Source organism: Mauremys reevesii, linkage group 15, assembly GCF_016161935.1.
Source record: "Mauremys reevesii isolate NIE-2019 linkage group 15, ASM1616193v1, whole genome shotgun sequence".
NCBI classification, from domain to species: Eukaryota; Metazoa; Chordata; order Testudines; family Geoemydidae; genus Mauremys; species Mauremys reevesii.
The window spans coordinates 27,398,581-27,419,153 of record NC_052637.1 but is presented as its reverse complement, the minus strand read 5'-3'; the positions used below and the strand labels follow the sequence as shown (position 1 = coordinate 27,419,153).

Genomic DNA, 20,573 nt, shown 5'->3' with positions numbered 1-20,573 from the left:
CGAGAGCTCAAAATGGGCTTGCTGGACCGTTTCAATCCAGCACGACCGGCTCTACAGTAAGATTCTTCAGTGCTCTGCCCCATCAGAGTTTGAATGACATCAGCACTGTGGCTGGCCCCAATTCCCCCGGGAATTATAAACTTTATACATTCAATTATAAAGTCAAATAGGCCTCCCCATTAGGCGCGTGTCTCAGAGCCAGACTGGACTTTCCCACGCTAACTTTCATCCCATGATTCCTAGGTAGGCCTTTCTGTACCAACCGAAATTCTACTGTCCGCATGGCACCTCTCACACACTTCTGAAATGGCTTAACCACATTTCTCTTCAACCTTGTCTACACACAGGCCTGGCAATGGTTTCACTACCTTGCTTAAAGCAGTCCAACCCTTTGTATATCAGTAAGCAATACAAACTCTGCATGCGTAAGCACCTTTATCCCAGGATCAGTGTGTCCATCTGGAGGCTTTAACTGAATTGGTTTTTCTATCCATGTAGTTAGACTGGTGTGAAAACCCCTATCTGCTATCTGACCAAGCGGCACATATTTAGGATCCATTCTTGTCCCTTCTGATGTCAACATGAAAAACTTCAATTTGCTTTTAGTGGATGCAGTACAAGGCCCTTCATTTTCTCAATAGCTCCTCACCAGTCACCTTAATTATTATTGTCATTCTACTCCGAATTCCCTTCGCTCTGTCCCTATCTACTGAGGAGAATCAGCAGTCATGGAGAACAGCGAAAGGGAATCGTGGAAGCAAATTAGTTACAAAGAGGACGCATGGCACTAGAATGGGAATCAGCTGACCTGGGCTCTCTGCCACTGACCTGCTGGGTGACCTTGGGTTAGTCACTTGACCTCTCAGCCCATTTTCCCTCCCACCCTTCGTCTGCCTTCTCTGTTTAGGATGTCAGACTGTCTCGTGTGTTTGTACCATGTCTAGCACACCAGAGCCTCGGCCGAGGCCTCCAGACATACTGTAACACAAAGCATAAGTAATAACACAGAGAACTTCCCCATAGTTCTTCAGCCTTTCATTATTTTTAACCACAAGTTGTAGCAGGTCCAGCTAATGCTACAGCATCAGGAAACAAAGGGATGCCTGCTCAAAGCGGTGTGTTACCATAACGGGCCAGACAAAGGTGGTCAGTTACGTCTCAGTACAAATACTCCCAGCTGAGGTATGACTGTACACGCAGAACAGGCAGTTTCTGGACTATTGTGGTCCATGCTGAGCAAGCCAGCACTTCCCCAGTCTCAGAACAGAGTTAGCGACAGCACACAGCAGGGGTCAGCAACCTTTCAAAAGCGATGTGCCGAGTCTTCATTTATTCACTCTAATTTAAGGTTTCGCGTGCCAGTAATACATTTTAACATTTTTAGAAGGTCTCTCTCTATAAGTCTATATTATATAACTAAACTATTGTTGTATGTAAAGTAAATAAGGTTTTTAAAATGTTTAAGAAGCTTCATTTAAAATTAAATTAAAATGCAGAGCCCCCCGGTCGGTGGCCAGGACCCGGGCAGTGTGAGTGCCACTGAAAATCAGCTCGCGTGCCGCCTTCAGCACACGTGCCATAGGTTGCCTACCCCTGGCATACAGCACGGCTGGTCTTTGTTAGGACATTTCTCTGCATAAGAGAACTTGGGTTCGTTACTGGGTGCTCCCCGCGGCATGTACATGGCTAAAATGCTCCTGAGTGCTGATTCTTTTAGTGCCTTTTGCATGCCCTGATAGAGACATCCACATTTGACAGCTGGCCCCAATCTTGCCCTTACTCACATAAGTAAATCCCACCGATGTGGAGCTCTGACTCACCTGAGTAAGGGCTATGTAGGACAGGCCTATTGTGCCTATATATTCATGACTGTCAACGTTCTACGCACGCACATGTTCAAACCAGGTGGAAGGGGCGTTTCTTTGTGCCCCTAGAGATTCCCATGGTGGAGAGATTTTCTTACTTTTGGTGCTGTGCAGCCCAGAAGAAAGGAGGAAAACCCAACACTGAAGAGAGGGGAAAACTCTTAGCTACAATCCTATTAAAGCTGCCACGGTGCTGTTCTTTCTTCTAGAGCTTAATTAACAGCGCCTTCTCATCCCAGGTTGTTTATAGAACCAGCCCTGTCATTTGACGCAGGTGCTGTTCTGCTAAGAATAATGCTTTGTACTTGTATATCTAAGACAACCACGAGTAAGGGTGGAGGCAGATGGGGGGGGGGGGAGAAGGGCCCTAGCATGTAAGTGCAGCGTTATCTAGCTACATTCTTATAGTCATGCCCATCACCATTGTTTCTGATACCCCTATAATATCTCCCCCTCGGCCCACACCCCAGGGGGAACAATGGATCGTTTTCTTTCCTCAGGCTCAGCACTGTGTCTTACCCAACCCAAGTGGGAACCCTGGGCTGGTCCCAGCCCCTTGTGTCAGCCCTGCTCACCGTGATGATAAATGAGTTGTTACAAGCTTCCTGTTTATCTCTGCGCTGCAGCACCAGCAGGGAGTGAGTGCTCAATGGAGGACATCCCTCACCCCTGCCAGTCTCACCCGCTTCCTCCTTGAGGAAGCACTTCCCTGGGAACTCAATGCACCAGCCTTACACAGGGTGGGTGCAGCGGCACATCCCATGCTGCTGCTGGGCAACAGGACTGGGGCTCAAAGGTGCAGGGTCTGAAGCTGCAAGGTGCTGCGCCCCCTCAACCATCCTGGGCTTCGATGGGAATGGAGGATGCTCAGTACCTCTCAGGATCAGACCCCTACGTGCTCAAAGCAGTGTCAGTTCACTGAGCCTTAGTGGTAGCACCTTACAGGAGAGGTAAAGCTGGTGTCTACCTCAGCCCTATGCCTGGGAGGTGGCTTTCACTGAAACCCCTGGGGCACTCACTCATCCACCCAAGACAAAGCACATCTCCAGTGCCGCCCTATGTCCTAGGTTTCACCACTGAAGTGGCAATACTTCACTTTTCACCCTAGCACAGAGACAGCTCTGGAGGCCAGCAGCTAAAAAAGGGTTAACTCACTAATTCCACCTCAGCCTCTCTCTTGGGAGGGGAAGTGCTTCCCTGGTCCCCAGCGACAAATGCTCACGTAGACTGGGCCTGACAGAGCAAATTCATTGGTTCTGGAGTATCCGAAGCTGCCTAGTTAGAGCACAGGCCAGGGCAGGAGCACACAGCACGGCTCAGAGCTACTTGTGAGTGTCAGCTGCTTGCTGTGTGCATATGACACCAGCACATGCCCTGCTGTGCTTCATGGCTTACGCTCATGTCACCAAACGGCACAGGAGGCGCTGATTCCCTAGAAACAGACTGGGAGCTGGACCTTCCGGACTTGACATTTAGAGCTCTGTCCCCAGGAAAGCGGGGGAGGTTCCAGCGATCACATGCTGCATGGCTCTGAGCTGAATTAGGTAGAAGGCTCCAGTTTAGCATCCTCAGAGCCCTCCAGCACATGAAGCAGAGGAGGCTGGATGGTAGCAGCCCCCCGAGGCAGGACTAGAGGAAAGAGGAAATCGTAACACATTCAGCTGGCCCAGCAGAGGCATGCTGCATGGCCACGTGCAACAGCCCCGGCTGGCATCTCCCCAGTCCTGTGAAGGCAACGCACTGAACCTCTGAAGAATGGGTGGCCCACACTGCATGAGAGTGGCCCCTCCGGCTGATTAATAAGTGACACTGATGGGCCCCAAACCTTCAACTGACTCTTGGGCAGAAGACAGGGGTCTAAACGGGGGATAATTGGGTGCAACTGTTGGGATTCCAGCAACAATGCAAAAGGTCTCACCTTCCCTCTTTGGTCTCAGAAGAGACTAGAAAATATGTTCCTAGACATTTCCAGCTCTGCTTTAGGGTCACCGTATCTTAACGTTCAACTTAGCAGAGAGGCACTCCTGGGAGCGTCTCATTAATTCCCCTCTCATGCCAGTTTGACTCAGACCCAAAGGGGAAATCCCCTCTCTCCTCTCAGCTGCAACTCACCAAGAGAAAGCACCTTATGATTCTCCTCCCAGATGGGCAGAGCCCAGCACTCCTTCTCCAACATGTCCTTGGCTCCTGGCTGGTGCAGGCCGATCTAGATCCCAACTTCCAGTGGATACCCAGCATTTTAGTTATTATTATCGGAATTAAAGCAGCACCTAGATGCCCTGGCTGTGATCAGGCCTCAGTGCAGCAGGCTCTGTCTGCACAGTCCCTGCCCGAGAGCTTCCAGTCTGAATAGACAAGACAGGCAGAGTGACAGGAAAAACCAAGCTGATGTGACTTGCCCCAGGTCACGCAGCAGGATAATGGCAGAGCTTGGATTAGTACCAAGGACTTCAGACTCCCAGGGCAGTGCCCAAGCCACAGGACTATGCTGGCTTCAGTCTGGCCACTCCAGAGTGGAGCAGGCGACAAAATTCTGATTTGGATCAGAGCCTTCCCAAAACTGGATCTGGAATTTACTGCAGTGCCATTTCTATTGGGATTCTTTCGCTTTGGGATTATCCTGCTGCCTGTGGCTAATTGACAGATCTAGTCCTCCTGGCAAGAGAACATGCCCTGCAAACCAGCTCTCTGCAGAGAGCACAAGTCGCAAATCCACATTCCCATGGAACTGCTGGGAGGAAGGGCTCCTGTTCCCTGCCAAGCAGCAGCGCCTTGTTGTGCAGATGCAGTTGCAGAAGTGCCTAAAGCCGGGCCTCACCCTTGCTATCTGCATTTCCTGGGGCGCCAGAGGAGCCAGCCTCATTGGGATTGGGAAAGAGCAGTATTCATATGGTAATTCCTCTGCGAAGAGAGAACAAGGAGAAGCCTCTTCTGTTCAGCAGCTGGGGCCAGGCTCCCACTAAGGAGGAGCCAGCTGGCTGCCCCAACCGCCAGTGACAAAAATACAGGCCTTGCCTTTTGTTCTACTTTTCCCGCCCGCTAGCTGGCATTGTCCCTGCCTGCCCCACCCTCCCACGGCCCCTGCTGGCCTGATTCAGAGCCTGCCCAGCCCAGCATGGGCCCAAGGGTCAAAGGGAAGCAGCCCAGAGCAGGAAACAGCTTGGCCCATTGGCAGGCCGGGGGGGAAGGAGGAGGCATTTGAATGGGGTCCCATTGCCCAAGGCAGAGCGGGAGCAACTCCCCTGTTTAAGGGGTCCGACACAGCATCAGTTAGTGGCTGCCCTCAGTCCTGAAGGGGCATCAAAGGCCACCGTGAGATTGGCTGGCCACTGCCTACAGTTTGTGATGGGAAAGCGAAGTCTCACACTGCACTAAGAAAACAGGATGACAGTACAGTTCTGAGCCCTAATGATTAGGACAAGAGCCACCCTGAGATGCAGGCCTCCAGGCTCAGACAAGGCTGGCAGAAAACAGAGGATCGTGACATCATCTGAAGATGCTCCAGGGTCAGTGGCTAACAATGGGAGGGCTCCAGGAGAGGAAACCTACAGTGAGTATCGCTGACCAGTGGGGAGACCTGGAGGGGATAAACAGAGGGGGAAATGATGCCAAAGAAACTCAGCAGAAACCCACATTAGGGGGCATAAAACTTGAGCTGTCAGTGCCCCCGTCTCACACACATTGTGGGCAAGTCTGTTGTCCAGTCGGGTTTCAAGTGTTCATACTTTCCACCCCTTGTGCACTGTCCAGCAAGGGCTGCCTCTTACTATTTTTAAATCTATGAATCAGGAGAATCAGGTACAGACATTCCCTGTTGCCCAGCCATCCCTGAGAAAGTGACAGAGGCAATTGCTCTGCTCCCCACAATCATCCTGGGGAAAGAGCGTTACTGGGGGAATGGAAAAATTTACCTCTTCCAGCTGAGCCAGGAGAAAGCCCACAGCAAACGGTGCCTCCATCTAACTCACAATCCTTCCCAAACACTGAAGAACATGTTTTTTTGTCTTCCATTCAGTGTCTCCTTTTGTCAGAAAACAAATAAAAAACCACCATGGAAGTGAAGATACAGAGAAGCCGCCACTAAAGAAGCAGCTCAAGACGACTTTATTCTTCCTTCTCTCTGCTCCAAAGGTCCCTTCAACCTGCAGGCATCTAAATCTGTGCTTCAGGGGTTTAGCGACTGATGTGGAACAATCCTGCAGTGCTCTCTGGACCCTCATAAAAGCCAAGAGACTGTCAATAAGCAACATGTGCACCAAAGGTCCTGGCTGGGACCTTAGCTCCTGTTCCTAAGATCTGAGTACTTGATCCTTGAAAGGACAAACACACCTGGGGGCGACACAGATGAGGATGGAGATTTCGACATCATTATCTTAACAGAGTTTAAAAATTCAGAGCAGGAGAAAGGAGTGAGAGCCCCAAGGAGGAGTTCCCAGAATGCAACAGTTTAACCACATCACAAGAAATCCCCTGGCCACCTCCCTTCCTGCTGTCAGTCAAACAACAGCCCTGCAGCAATGACGGCAATTGCTTATTACGTGAAAAATGTGTATTAGGAAAGGAGTGAATATATTTTTAGCAAGAGGAGCCAGGGCCATATGACCAGCCAGCTCTGCACTGACCATAATTTGGACATCACTGTTCTAAGGTAACAGGCCACGGAATTCAATGACCCAGCGAGAACTAGCAAGCAGGCTGTCTGCCTAATTCTAGTGTGAACAATGAGGCTGCATCTCTTTCTATAAACAGGGGATTACAGGTAGTTATTTCAGTGGGAGATCTATTATTGCTCCTGAAGTCTCCTCACAATAGCAAACCCCTGGGAAAGCAAATGCCTATGCTACAGTTCCACAGTGCCCCGGAATTCTGAGAAAGGAGGACCCTGGACAGGAGATCTCACAGTTTTCAGTGCACATGGAAGACCATTTCAAGGGCATGGTGAGGATGGACTTCCATTTCCCTTTCTTGAGCACAATTGAGACTTTCCAGTAGAAGCCAGGGCACATGCTGCTGAGAGCAATAGCTATGGCCCAATTATAGCTGACTGCAATTCAGAAGACCATACCCACACGCACTGAGCAGGGGATATGTGATAATGATCCTTTGAGATGCTCAGGTGACAATTGTTCGAGAAATGCAAAGTGCTTTATATGCGTCATGGAGCAGCGGTAACCGTAATTAAGGCTGAAACCAACTTCCTGGTACAAACCTGATTTTCAAGACCTCCCAGCAATTACTCAACTTCCCTAAAAGAATCCAATTCCCTTGAAATTTCACATGCCACATTTCAACTTAGGATAGAATTTTTGGAGGGATTGTTATCTGAGCTCCACTGAAATGCCCTAGCAACACTAACTCAGCAGGATTTTCTCTTGTGCGGTAATTAAGCCTCTCTATATTCTTGATAGGAAAGCATTAACCCTCTTTCAGAGATCAATAAACTGAAGTGCAGAGCAGTTAAGTGACTGCTCTGAGGCCACAGAACGGCACTGGTAGAGTCAGGAGTAAGAGCCAGGTTCGCTTGAACTACTCAACAAGACAGCACTGTAGTCTTGGAGAGTGTGGTAACCAGAATAAGGCTTGGATGGATTGTATGGAGATTGGAACCTGGGATGCATGCCTAACCCCTGGCCCCCCATCACAGATGGGGTTCCTGTGCTAGGTATTGCATATAGGGCACCACACTATGTTAACAAGAAAACCATGGTATTTCAAATTAAAATATTTTACAATGTAAAATCTCTCTTGTAGTGTTCTGTTCAAGGGGAAAGAAGTAAACATTTAGAGTCCCTCCCTTACAAAGGAGTTCAAAAAAGTTAGGAACAGCAGATTGCTGAGTGCAGGAGTGAGACATCATTGATTACTCAACCAATCACAACACAGTTAGACTTTGGTTCATTTGTATACAGCTATCCTATTGGTTAGAATACTGTCAGACTTTAAAAGTCATATTTAATCACTATGATGTCACAGCTCTTGGATACTGCACTCTGATGTCCTCTCCAGGAGATGGACTTTATTCCACCAGCAGACATGGAGACTTTCTGCTGTATTAACATAGTAAGAGACATTCACCTTAACTAAAAAGTGTTACATGGGCTGCACTAGTTACTTTGTAATAGCACCAAGCATCATTATTATAGTGCTGTAAACATGGTGCATTATAAAACAGTGTCAGACGCACGCCATACCCTGAAGTGCTTACAAGCTCAGCAAGACAAGACTAGGCACAGAGCAATGGGTCAGGTAAGGGACAGTGTGGTGATAGGATCAGCGAATAGAACCAGGCAGGAAGGCTTCCTGGAGACAGCACAGAAGGCAGAGATCGGCAGGAGAGGGGTCAGAGGTAACGTCACCGCACCTTTGTGCGGCCCAGATTCACGGTTCGTGTGGCCCCAGGCATAAATTAGAGCAGTTTATGAGACTGCTCTCCTCCCATGGGCTGCCTGTGGGTATGTCTGCACAGCAACCAGACACCAGTGGCTGGCCCATGCCAGCTGACTCAGGCTTGTGGGGCTTGGGCTGCAGGGCTGTTTCAATGCGGTGTAGACTTTCAGGCTCAGAGTAGAGTCCAGGCTCTAGGACCCTGAAAGGTGGGAGAGGGATTCCAGAACCTATGCAGCAATGCCAGCCGCAGGCATCTAACTGCAGTGTAGACATAGCCTATGAGCTGTGCCCCAGCCCAGAATCTCCGTAGTGCTACGAATATGCCCTCTCCTGCTCCCAACATGCTCCCTTGGCATGCCCCCTACACTGGGGACTGTGAGGGAAGCAATGCAGGACTGATTACTGCCCCAATTCCAGTGGGAGTGTAGCACACTTTGGCACAGAAGGAGTGGGAAACTGTTCTGAGCGCAAGATGAACTCATGATGTAATAATACTACTACCTGTATAGCACTTTTCATCAGTAGATCTCAAAGCACTTTACAAGAGACATATCGTCATCCCCATTTTATAGTTGAGGAAACTGAAGCACAGAGATGGGACATGACTTGCCTAAGCTCATAGAGCAGGTCAGTGGCAGAGCTAGTAGTAGAACCTAGGTCTCCTGAATCCCAGTCTAGTACTCTATGCACTAGGACACATTGCTCCAATAGAAGGCATGAAGCTGAGTGGGGAACATACACACTTCTACCTCAATATAACACGAATTCTGATATAACGCGGTAAAGCAGTGCTCCGGGGAGGCGGGGCTGCGCACTCCAGCAGATCAAAGCAAGTTCAATATAATGTGGTTTCACCTATAATGCAGTAAGATTTTTTGGCTCCTGAGGACAGCATTATATAGGGGTAGAAGTGCATATCCACATCTCTTATCCGATGCTCTTCACAGCAGCTAAGTCATAGCTGGCCCTGTGCAATTACACTCTTGGATTTACACTTTAACCTTTGGGGGAAGGGGCGGGTTTAAGGAGCACAGTGCTAGATTTTGGAAGGGGTTGAACAGAAGTGCTTAAAAGAGTCAGATCTGGTCCCCTAAAAACACAAGACCCACATGGTCGTATATCCACTAAAAGCAGCTCCTGTACGTGTTTGTACAAGCAAACCTCGCATCATAAGATGTAGGCTCATGCATCTGAGAGCAGAATCCAACCCAGAATCTAGATTTTAATATGTAAGGCTTCCTAACAGGAGAAATCCAACCCCCTGGGATAGTAGGTTACTTCAGCAGCTCTGTTCTATATAGCCAGTTTTAAACCACTGGAGCAGTGGTACCCTACCCCTACCCCTACAGATGGCCTGCTTTATCTGATCCACATGGCATCTATGCCAGTGCAATGGTGGGGAATTTACATAAAAGAGTAGTCCACATTAAGCCAGTGGGTTTGAACCAGAACACACTGGACCTGAACTCAGAAACTGGTTTCCATTCTCAGTTCTCTGCATTAACAACATAAATGCACCCTGCATATTGTGGTGATGGTCATTACAGAAAAACCTGGAAACAATCTCACTCCACCAGTAACAATGGCACAGTTACATACTCAGCTGCTTGCTCAGCCCCCAGCCCCCCCAGTTATGGAAAAGAAAGCATCCTTCATAACGGGTAAAGACTGTCTCAGCAGATGCTCATGGCACTAGATAGATCAGGCCAGATTCATCCCAGATGCTACTTTGCTGGCTGCAGTGGAGCTACCCAAGGAATGAATCTGGCCTCTTTTAAAAGGAAAGTCTACATTTTCCTGGAACAAAGCTGGTTTCCCAACAAGGATGCTGGCTTCAGGCAGCACAGGCATAGTGCAGTAGAGGGAGCAGAGCAACCCTAAGAATCTGGTGCTCAGGCTGTTTGGATTTTAAAGTGCCAGGTGACAATGAGTTGTTTGGGGATACCAGGACTGGACGAATGGAGTTCATTTCCTGTAAACAAGCCCTTTCATTGCAAGGCAATGGTTCCAGGACCAGATCTGTACCTGCGGAAGGACCCCATGCCCTAGCACTTGTCTGTCTGAGAAGTCCCAGGAAAAGCATTTACTTAGTAGGACTACGGTTTTCCCATAGTGCCATATAAACACACAGTTTCCCAATCTTCAGTGATCCTGCTGCGATCAGCTGTCCCAAGTGATCATTTAAGAACCGGGAGCTCCCAGTAAGTTGCAAAGAAAACGTCTTGCCCTCCCCCAACCCTCTCACTATATCCCCCTGCAGCCCTGAAAGTTTTCATCATTCAAAGGCTTGCAAGGGGTAACCCAGCAGCAGAAACACTGACTGAACGCGACACTTGAGAACACGCCGTAAAGAAAAATAGTCATTTGAGTTTCAAGCGAACACAACCCGACGTGGGACTCCCGCCCCCCTACCCCCAGGGCTTACAGGAGCACACAGCCGCTCGCTCTGCACTCTTTCAAAGGAGATTGTTAGATAAAGGCAAGAGGAAAGTTACAGTTAAGTCTCCGTCTCCAGGAGAGCAAAACAAGGGCAAGAAACCACCAGAGAGAAAGAAACTAAAGCACTCGGCTCAATTGGCCAAATATTTACAAAGCGAGAGAGCTGGGAAGCACAAAGCTCTTTTCTTCTTTCTCGGGCGGAATCTGGTCGGAGCATGGAAACAAAATCCCCCCATCCCTGTCTCTCTCTGGTTGCAATGACTCAGCCTGGAGACGGAAAGCTTTTAGCAGGGCTCGAGCTGCTGAAACCTGCCCATCTCCCGAAGCGGGACAGGAGCCCGAAGGCTGCCTGCTCTGCTGAGCCTCGCACGTTGCCACTGCAAGCAGCCCACGCTCGCGGTTTCGGGTGGCTGCCTTCCCCCATCCCGACCCGGGCCCGCGGGTCCCCAGCCCTGCGAGGGAGGCTGCGGCCGGAGAGAAGGCGAGGCACGGGGGGGAGGATTATTGGACAGAACAAAGGGAGAATGAGGAGACTCACCCAAGCAGCTGAAGCACTCTAGGCTCCTGGCTATGTTAGCCGGGAAGGCCCGCCCCCTTCGGGGTCACATGGTTCACAGCGCTAGTCAATGATCAAAGGGGCTTTGTCACTCCCTGCCTAACGAGCACCCCCCGGTGCAGCCGAGGTAGGCAGCGGCGGGGGGTGGGAGCGCCGCTGGGTAATTACTGCCCAGGGTGCAGAGTGCAGTGGAACCGGCTGAGAGGAAAGGGGGGGGGAGGGGGGCAGTTCAAAAGAGCCAATGAAAAATAAAAACGCTGAGACACAGTAACTCCGGGGAAAGTCTCCGCTCTAAAAAGGAGAGGAGGTGAAGCTGACTCAGCTTATGGGGATTTCGAAAACTCAGGGAGCTGTCACGCAGGGGCGATCCGGAAGACAGGGAGCATTCATCCCACAGGATCTCAAAGCACGGCACACGTGTGAATGAACTGGGCTTCACAACTCCCCTGCCCCTCAGCTAAGCATTATCACCCCCGTTTCACTGGTGGGGGGATTAGGGTGACCAGACAGCAAGTGTGAAAAATCAGGACAGGGGTGGGAGGTGATAGGCACCTATACAAGAAAACAACCCAAAAATCGGGATTGTCCCTATAAAATCGGGACATCTGGCCCCCCTAGGGGGGATCCCAAGTCACACCGTGGTTAAGGGATTTGTCCAAGGGGGTCATGCAGGAAATCGGTGGCAGAATGGTGACCAGCCTCCAGATCTCCTGATGCCAAGCCCTGTGCTTTAGCCACAGGACCATCACCTTGCTGCCAATACAGCAGGTTAGTTGGCCGCTCCTCTGATGTAAGTGATTGTAATTGTGCTGAACTGCACTTTGCATTTGTGCATTTGGCTGGGAAATGAACAAGGTGACCTCACTGATCTTCTCTAACCCCGGACAATCTGCTGGGAGTAATCTTCCTCCTGCTGCCTGATCCTGCTCTCAGTGGCGCTGGAATATTTTTAGTAGTGGGGGTGCTGAAAGCCAGCCCCCTTGCCCCTGTCTGCACCCTCCACCCCCCTGCCCCAAGCTAAGGCTGGGAGCAGGGCTGTATCTCCAGGAGGCAGGGACCAGACAGGCATAAGGGGGCCAAGGCTGTGGCCACAGGTGTGGAGAGAGGGGGGCTGTGGGGCCAGGAGCGGAGCCCCTGGCAGGGGCTGGCAGCCAGAACCCCACATGTGAGGCCAGGAGCAGAGCCCCGGAAGTGGAGCCCTGGGAGCAGGGGGCTGGGCGCAGAGCCCTGGAAGCATGGCCCAATCACCCGGGAGTGGGACCAGAGGCCGGGGCCCCAGGAGCAGAACCCCGGGCATGGGACCAGGGGCATAGGCCCCGAGCACAGGGCCAGCAGCCAGGGAGTGGGGCTAGCGGATGAGACCCTAGCAGAGGGCCGGAGAGTAGAGTCCTGCATGGAGGGCCGGGAGCAGGGCCCCGCGTGTGGAGCCAGCAGGTGGGGCATGGGGCTGACTCCCAGGACATGAGCTGGGGAGTGGAGCCGAGTGCAGGGCTAGTGGCCTCACATAAAACCTGGGGGTGCTGCAGCACCCCCCACATCCCTATTTCCCATGCCTATGCCTGCCCTCCAGTCATAGCTTGTCCTACATCCAGACCCACTGCCATGGAGGGGACTCTGATGTCTCCAGTTCAACACTGGGACTTCACCAAGGGGCCAGTCCTACCTCCTCTCCCATGAACATGAGGGCCACGTAGGCAGAGCTGCTGGGGTTTTGTTGCAGAGGGAGGGGGCCATTATCTGAGGAGTCCTGCACCCTCTGTGCACAGTGGTGTTCAGTCCCATAGGGGCTCCCTGCACGTGTTCAGACAGCAGAGTTAGAGAGAGCAGGGCTGCTGGCCCCTTGGCTACATGGAGCCCCACCCAGATCAGCAGGTGCAGGAGCAACTGGAGCTACTGCAGCCTAAGGGGTCCTTCTCCCCTGGCCTGTGCGGAATCCCCTGGGCCACGTCTAGCCCCTTGTGTCTGCAGCAGTATCTATTGGGTTTCCAGGAAATGGGCGGGCTTCAACGGAACCCCCCCCCCAGCCTAAGGGGAGGTGCCACAGCCAGAACAAAACTCATTATTGGGGGGGGAAAATAATAAAAAGAACAGGGGACAGGAGGGTCAAAGGTCATAGGAAGAAGGGGGGGACGGGGCAGAGAAGAAGAGAGCCGCGCAGCGCCACTGCCCGTCAAAGGCGCGAGCGGGCGGCCGCCGCCCAGAACTCCGCCGCCCAGAGACGAACGGACGGAGATCAACAAGCCCCCAGTCAGGTCCTCCAGTCGCAGGAGTCTCCTCGCTCCCCCTGGTCACGATGGCCAGGGAGGCTTTTGCTGGGAGTAATCAAGCCAGAGGAATTGGTGGGCTGGAACAGGCCCAGCCCTTAAACCAACCCAGCTCAGAAACAACCAGTAGCAAGCCTAGCCAGGACAATCTATTAAACAAGGTGAACGAGCAGAGGCTAGTTTTATGAACCACTTTTGTTGGGAAATAAATACCCAAGACAAGGAACTTCAGCAGATTCGGGCTAGTAAAGCCATAAATGCACTAGGCCCAACTCTCCACCAGTTTGCCGTTTACCTTGGCTTTTCCACCTGTGGAAGGTAGGCGTAAAGGGATACCTGTCTGCTTTCCCTGCATGCCAATGATGGCACAAGCTGCAGGGCAGTGGTGAATCGAGTCCATCATTAATCAGGACCTAAGTTCCCTCTAAGCTGCGTGGCTGTGCAGCAGCCTATTAAGCGCCGCGCAGGCGCTCAGGGCTGCAGCGGGGAGAGATGCCTCTCCTGCAGGCCTGGATGAAGAGGTGCCTCTCTCTGCTGTCTCCAGCCCAGCCCAGCCCTGAACCTGCTGCGGCTGGGGGGAGAGGCACCCGGCCCCAGCCCAGCCCAGCCCCGGCCCTGCCGCGATGGGGAGAGGCACCCAGCCCAGGGGGAGTCCTCTCTCTCCATTGTAGCCCCAGAGCAGCCTGCACCCCAAACCCCTCATCCTTGGCCCCACCCAATAGCCCACACCCCCAGCCGCAGTCCTCACCTCCCACACACCCACACCCCAACCCTCTGCCCCAGCCCTGAGCCGCCTCCCACACTCTGAACCCCTCAGCTCCACCCTGCCACATGAATTTTGTTATGTGCACCAACATGGAGGTGATATGTCACACATCACCTCCATGTTGGTGCACATAACAAACATCAATCCGCACATGCATGGGAAAAATTAGAGGGAACACTGACCAGGACTGGAGTCCCATTGTGGGAGAGTACCTGGAAACACCTGGAAAATGACTACCTGGGATAAAGGACCCTGTCATCTTTTTTCAAGTGCCAAATCACTACTGTACTGGTGCTATGTGAATAATTTGGGACAGGGGAAGGCAAACACTCCCCACCCACCCTCTCCTAAATGCTTTAGTCTCTGGCTCTGACACAAATCACTTTCCATGGCATAACACAGGGACCACACTGCAATCTACAAATGAACATACACAGTGGCTTCACCTAAGACTATTCCCTTTCTTGTGCTTTTTTACTAACTCCCCTTCACCCAAATGGCACATTGGCACAGGATCAGTGATGAGCATAGGCCCTGCCCCTGCCCGCCCCCATTCCAACCCCTTCCCCAAAGTTCCCACTCCAACTCTGCCCCTCCCTGTCCCTATTTCAACCCCTTCGCCAAATCCCCGCCCCAGCCCCACCTCCTCCCCTGAGCATGCCACGTTCCCACTCCTCCCCCCACTCCTGGAGCATGCTAACACTGCCAAACAGCTGTTTGGCCACGGCCCGGCGGGAAGCACTGGGAGGTAGGTGGAAGCGTGGGGATGTGGCGTGCTCAGGGAAGGGGGAGGAGGAGGAGATGGAGGTGGGGCGGGGGGTTAGGGGAGTTTGGCTGCCAGTGGGTGCAGAGCACCCACTAATTTTTCCCCATGGGTGCTCCAGCCCCGGAGCACCCACTGGGTCGGCGCCTGTGGTTGCGAGCCTGGATAAGTCAGATGGACGGTAACACATGCCTTTGGGCCAGGTTTTTGCTGCTACCCATTGTCCATTTGCAAGCTGAATGTACCTCGCCCTCTGACAGCACATCTGCTCCCAAACCAACCCCACGTGCAAACGCCTGACGCAGCATGAGCCCTTTGTCCAGGTCAGGACATATCAATGGGTTTGCACACAGGCAGCCTCTCTGGGTTACTGGCCACAGTCGGTCCTCTCCATCCTTTGGCTGGCCTTTGCTTCTCCTTGGGGTAAGAAATCTCTCTCACACATGCAGCGAAGAACAGACTGAGGCATGAGAAAGGGGTCGGGGGGAAGGCTGGCCTTTGAACCACCCCACTCATTCATGCAGGAACAAGCTCAAAGACAGACCAGGAGGAAAAACAAAGATTCCTCCAAACCCCTTTTGGAAACAGGTTCTCACAACTAAAGCTGTTGGGGCAGGGCAGGGGAGAGGGGGAATCCTTCTGGTGCCATCTCCTCCTAGCCCTAACAAGGGGCCAGGCACGTTATATCAGTCACTCGTACTCCATAGAGATGCACTGGGGAGGAGTTTGCCCTGCCCTGACCCATCCCTGCTACCTTAAACAGCCAGCAGGACGACTCAAGCCCATCCAGTACTGGGAGGAAGGGTGTTTGCTTCCTGACCATTCCTCTCATAATAGCTTCTTTCTACTATCCAACTGACAGAGCAGAGCACCTTACCGGGGGAGATTTGGGAGACCAGGCTCCTGCCGCAGTGGCCTTTATACAGATATTTAAATTGTCCACAAGCAAAATTGCTAAAGAGAAATATGCTTCCCAGTGGAATATGCGGAACAGCAATTTTGCAATTGGCATGGGTGATCTGTGGTTGGCGTCTGACTTGTCAGTCCGATACGGGACTGTGTGAACTGGACAGTCTTGGACAACACCAGAACACTGGATTAGAGAGTCAGGATCATCAGAATCAATGGTCACCCCTCGTCTGCAGCGTGTGTTTTACAGATGGGGCTCTATCGCCAAGGGGCATGTTCTCAAGAGCCAGCCCCTCAGAGCTGGGGAGGGTGTTGTACAGAGGCAGGTTATCATACCAGCAATACACGTCAATGAGCCTGGGAGGTAGCGTGCGGAAGCTTTAGAATGAGTGACCATTATTTCTACGTGGGATAGTGTAGCCCAGAAGTCCCCATGTTCCAAGGTTGCCTCCAAAGCGGTCACATAAAATACAACCGCAGAGGAGAGATGCTTATTGCAGCAGCACTCAAGTGAAACATCCACAACTTGACACGGGGAAGCGACCCTGCCAACAGGGAGTCCCAGGTTCCTCTCCTCTTTCCAGCATGCCCCAGCTCAGGGACAAGAACCAATCTGAGGAACTGGTAGTGTCTCTGCTTGGACCAGCCTGCCACGCATGACCTCGGTCTCAAAGAGATGCAGACTGAGTATAAGCATCTAAACCCTCCTCCTCCTCAAAATAGTCACTCTCGAGATGACCTATTCCTTAATCCACCCACGTCCTTTGGTGGTTTCATCCTTCCAGAGGGCTTGGTCCTAAAAACAAACAACAGGGCACAGGGGAAGTGCTAGGGCAGCTGCAGTAACCATAGCAGGCATACAAACCAGCATCAACAGCGTCCCACCCATTGAAGAGAACCCTCCTCCCAGCAACTCAAGGGAGAGGAGGTCCAGTTCCCCCTGCTCCTGGAGCTCTGCTCCCAGGGCCCTTAAAACAGAGCCAGGGAACATACAAGAGGGTTGTTAAATCCACCATCATCTCCATCCTTGGTGCCCTTTAGATGTTCTCATCGTAATTTGCAGTGTAAGTGGGCAGAGCTTTGTAATAGGAAGAGAAAGGCTAAGCGATTTGGGGACCAATTCTGCAAGATCCTGAGCGACTGGAGGACACTCAGTGCCTCCAGGACTTGCTGAGCACTTGGCATAATCCACCCCCTATGAGCCAGAGGAGACGGGAACAGGGAGATGGAAGGATACGACGCTGAGACCGTCAAAGCCAGCTAAGGGATCTGGACACCCAATTGCCATGAGACATTAATGGGAGGAACTGGGCACTCATTCCTGGGCGGGCTTTGAAGAGATCCTTAAACCCTAGCCTTTGGCAGAGAACAAGCCATTTAAAGCTACAAACACTCCCTGCCCCCCTGGCCCCTGCTGCAGACGGTGAAGCAGCCCTGTAAGGAAATCAGAAGAACAATAGGTAGCAGCTCATTTAGGAAGGGCACCTAAAGCAGAGCACAGGCTTATTTGTGACTCTTTCCCTTCTGCTACCCAGCTGCTCAGCAACCCAAAACCAGATGCAATGATAACCAAACCTATTCCCCAGGGGCCTCCTCCTCCCCCCACTGTGAAAACGGAAGAGGCAGGCCTGGCTTAGATCACTAAGTTCTGGGCACGACCATCTAGTTTGCATAGGGGCATGCAGAGACCATGTTCAGTATCACACGTCAAAAATCTCTGGGCTTTGCTTAACGCGGGCTCTGCCAAAGGAGCGTTTTCCTGTGCTGATGCCTCCATCACGCTCCTGGTATTTCTCCCTCTATCCCTCCCCCAGACTAAGCCACTTCTGCACGTTCCCCCCCATCTTTCAACTTCCTGTACACTCGGGTCATCTCATGAGAGCTCTGACTTCCTGTGCTACACTCCTGTAGCTGCACACAGCCACAAAAACCTGAGCAGCTTCCTCCTGTTCCTTATTCCCTGACGGGAGGGGAATAGAGAGGTCAGGCAGAGAGATCTGACTCAGCCAAGGATTACACGTAGGAGAATAAACCCTGGAGAGTCCGCAGAGGCTCCAGGATGATTGGGAGACAGCAGCTCTTTGTTAATCACCTCTACAGTAGAGCTGGCTGGAAATCCTTCATAAAAAATTTTTTTTTATGGAAAATGACATTTGTCAAAATCAAAATGTTTTTAAAAGGTGGTTTTGACATTTAGTTTTAAACAAATAAAACGAAGCATTTTGATAATGTCAAAACATCCCAATTCAACATTTCTGGAACAGAATGTTACGATTTTTCACTTCAAAACACTAGTCAAACAAAAATTCATTTTTTTAATATTAAAAAGTTGTATGAAGTTTAAATGGATCAAAATCCGAGCAAAATGTTTTGATTTTACCCCAACCAAATGTTTTAATCAATGCAAAACCATTTTCCCCCCTCCCAGAATCTCCGTTTGCAGGAAATTTCAAAGGTTTGGTTTCCGTTCTGTTTCAGAATAGAAAGAAATGGGAAATTTTGGAATTTCCCAGGGAACAGAAAATCCATTTCCCACCCAGCTCAAATCTACAGGCTGCTAGAGCTTCCCAACCTTTACCGACAATCCCTCTTTAGCAGTGCTCACTCATCAGTGCTCCTCTGTGCATCACAACCAGTTCCTGGGCCTCCTCCCAGAACAGTGCTCCAGGAGGACTAGCCTTCCAGTATGGGCAGTGCTGGGAAACACCCACATCTAAGGTATCACATGGCGCGCTTAGGCCATGGCTACACTGGCAAATTTGCAGCGCTGCAGCAGGGTGTGAAAACACACCCTCTCCAGCGCTGCAAATTGCGGCGCTGCAAAGCGCCAGTGTGGTCAAAGCACCAGCGCTGTACGTTATTCCCCACAGGGAGGTGGAGTACGGACAGCGCTGGGAGAGCTCTCTCCCAGCGCTGGCGCTTTGACTACACTTAGTGCTTCAAAGCGCTGCCGCGGCAGTGCTGCCACGGCAGCGCTTTGAAGTGCAAGTGTAGCCATAGCCTTAATATCCCTTAGATGCAGCTGTTCACGCAGGGCAGACTTCTCAGTGAGGATGGATAGCCTTGTGGTTAAGGTACTGACCGCACTGACCCTGAAGGGATGTAAGCTCAGTTCTGAGCTCTGGCACAAGCTTCCTGCATAACCTTGGGCTAATAATTCAGGGCCAGATGCTAGGTGACTTCAATTGAGCTACATGGATTTTAACCAGGGGAGGATGTGATCCACTTTCTCTAGGTACTCCAGTTCCCCAGCTATGATTATTCCCAGCACAACGGGGACAGTAATATTTCCTGTGCCTGTCTTGTCTATTTGGGGCAGGGCTAAGCTCTAGCACGAGCACAATGGGGCCTCGATTCCAGCACTGTTACTGGAATACAATTAGTAGTGACGATTCTGCCACCCATAGGCTGAGCGGTACATCGGTATGCAAGGAATCCCATTACATCATGGAGTAAGGTGCTGCTCATCTGGAGTAAGGATGGCAGGGTTTGGCCCTTCAATAGCGCTACACACCATGAAAAGATTCAAGGCGAGAGAGCAGCCCAGGGGAGGGTGACAAGAAACCTTCACGGATCTAGGCTCAAAACGAAGGCGATCGGGAATTGTTAGGAAACAGCTCAAATGCCACAGGGGATTTCAGAAGTCATAGGACCACATGGTTTTTTAGCTTGTTTAAGGACTGGTCTACACTAAGGGGGAAAATCGATATAAGATACGCAACTTCAGCTACGTGAATAACGTAGCTGAAGTCGAAGTATCTTATATCGATCACTTACCCGTCCTCACGGCGCGGGATCGATGTCCGGGGCTCTCCATGTCGACTCCGCCACCGCCGTTCACGGTGGTGGAGTTCGGGGATCGATATATCGCGTCTAGATGAGACGCGATATATCGATCCCTGAAAAATCGATCGCTACCCGCCGATACAGCGGGTAGTGAAGACGTAGCCTAAGACTGCTGTCCATCCCATCATCCCACACAGCAGTTGCTCTTGCCAGAGTATCATTTGCCCAGACCCCTATGTTAATTTTACAGCTGAAACACTGAATTGACCTTCACTAGGGGGAAGGAGGGATGTTGTACCATCTTACTTGATTTAATCTGTGCTGTGATTAATACTGTTCAATGCACAGATGCCAGATGTTCTCCATGCAGGCTGGAGCCTATCCCAAATTGCACCGAGATGGAATTTTTGGGCATATGGATGGGGATTGCTGAGGGCAGGAGCTAGTCAGAGTGCAGGGATTTGCAAAACCATTTGCATGGTTAGGAGGAAAGACTGTACAGTTCTTACGCAGACCAGAGCCAGTTAGAATAGAGGGATGCATCTACAGGATGTGACACAGAACTGAGCCTCTGTTTCTCAAATATACACTAACTGGCTGATGGGTAGTGCTTTGCATAATCACTCTCAAATTATTTCTCAGTAACCCTTTGATAATTATTCAAATCCCTGTACTCTCATTAGTGATTGTCCTCAGACCTCAGATCCATATGCCCACACTAAACTTGTCTGGCCCCTGCCCCACTCTGTCACTGATACTAACTGCAAGTTAACCAGAAAATGAATTATTTGTATTTGGGCTGAGAGGAGTGGGGAGGATACACACCACGAGGAGGAGG

General features: G+C 51.2%; 1 protein-coding gene across 6 annotated transcripts in view; it reads right to left on the bottom strand.

The window, feature by feature from the left end:
* The window catches only part of SEPTIN9 (septin 9), a 260,037-nt gene that overhangs the window by 57,649 nt on the left and 181,815 nt on the right, over positions 1-20,573 (bottom strand). The window contains exon 1 of one of the 6 annotated variants that reach the window (XM_039500939.1): positions 11,230-11,373. The exons of 4 other annotated variants lie outside the window; for them this stretch is intronic. Coding sequence is in view for 1 of the 2 variants with exons in the window: in XM_039500937.1 (XP_039356871.1) it covers positions 10,843-10,927 (85 nt within the window). In the remaining variant the exon portion in view is untranslated. Of the gene's footprint in view, positions 1-10,842; positions 10,987-11,229; positions 11,374-20,573 lie in introns of those variants that run through there. One more of the 6 variants, XM_039500937.1, reaches the window with a different exon arrangement.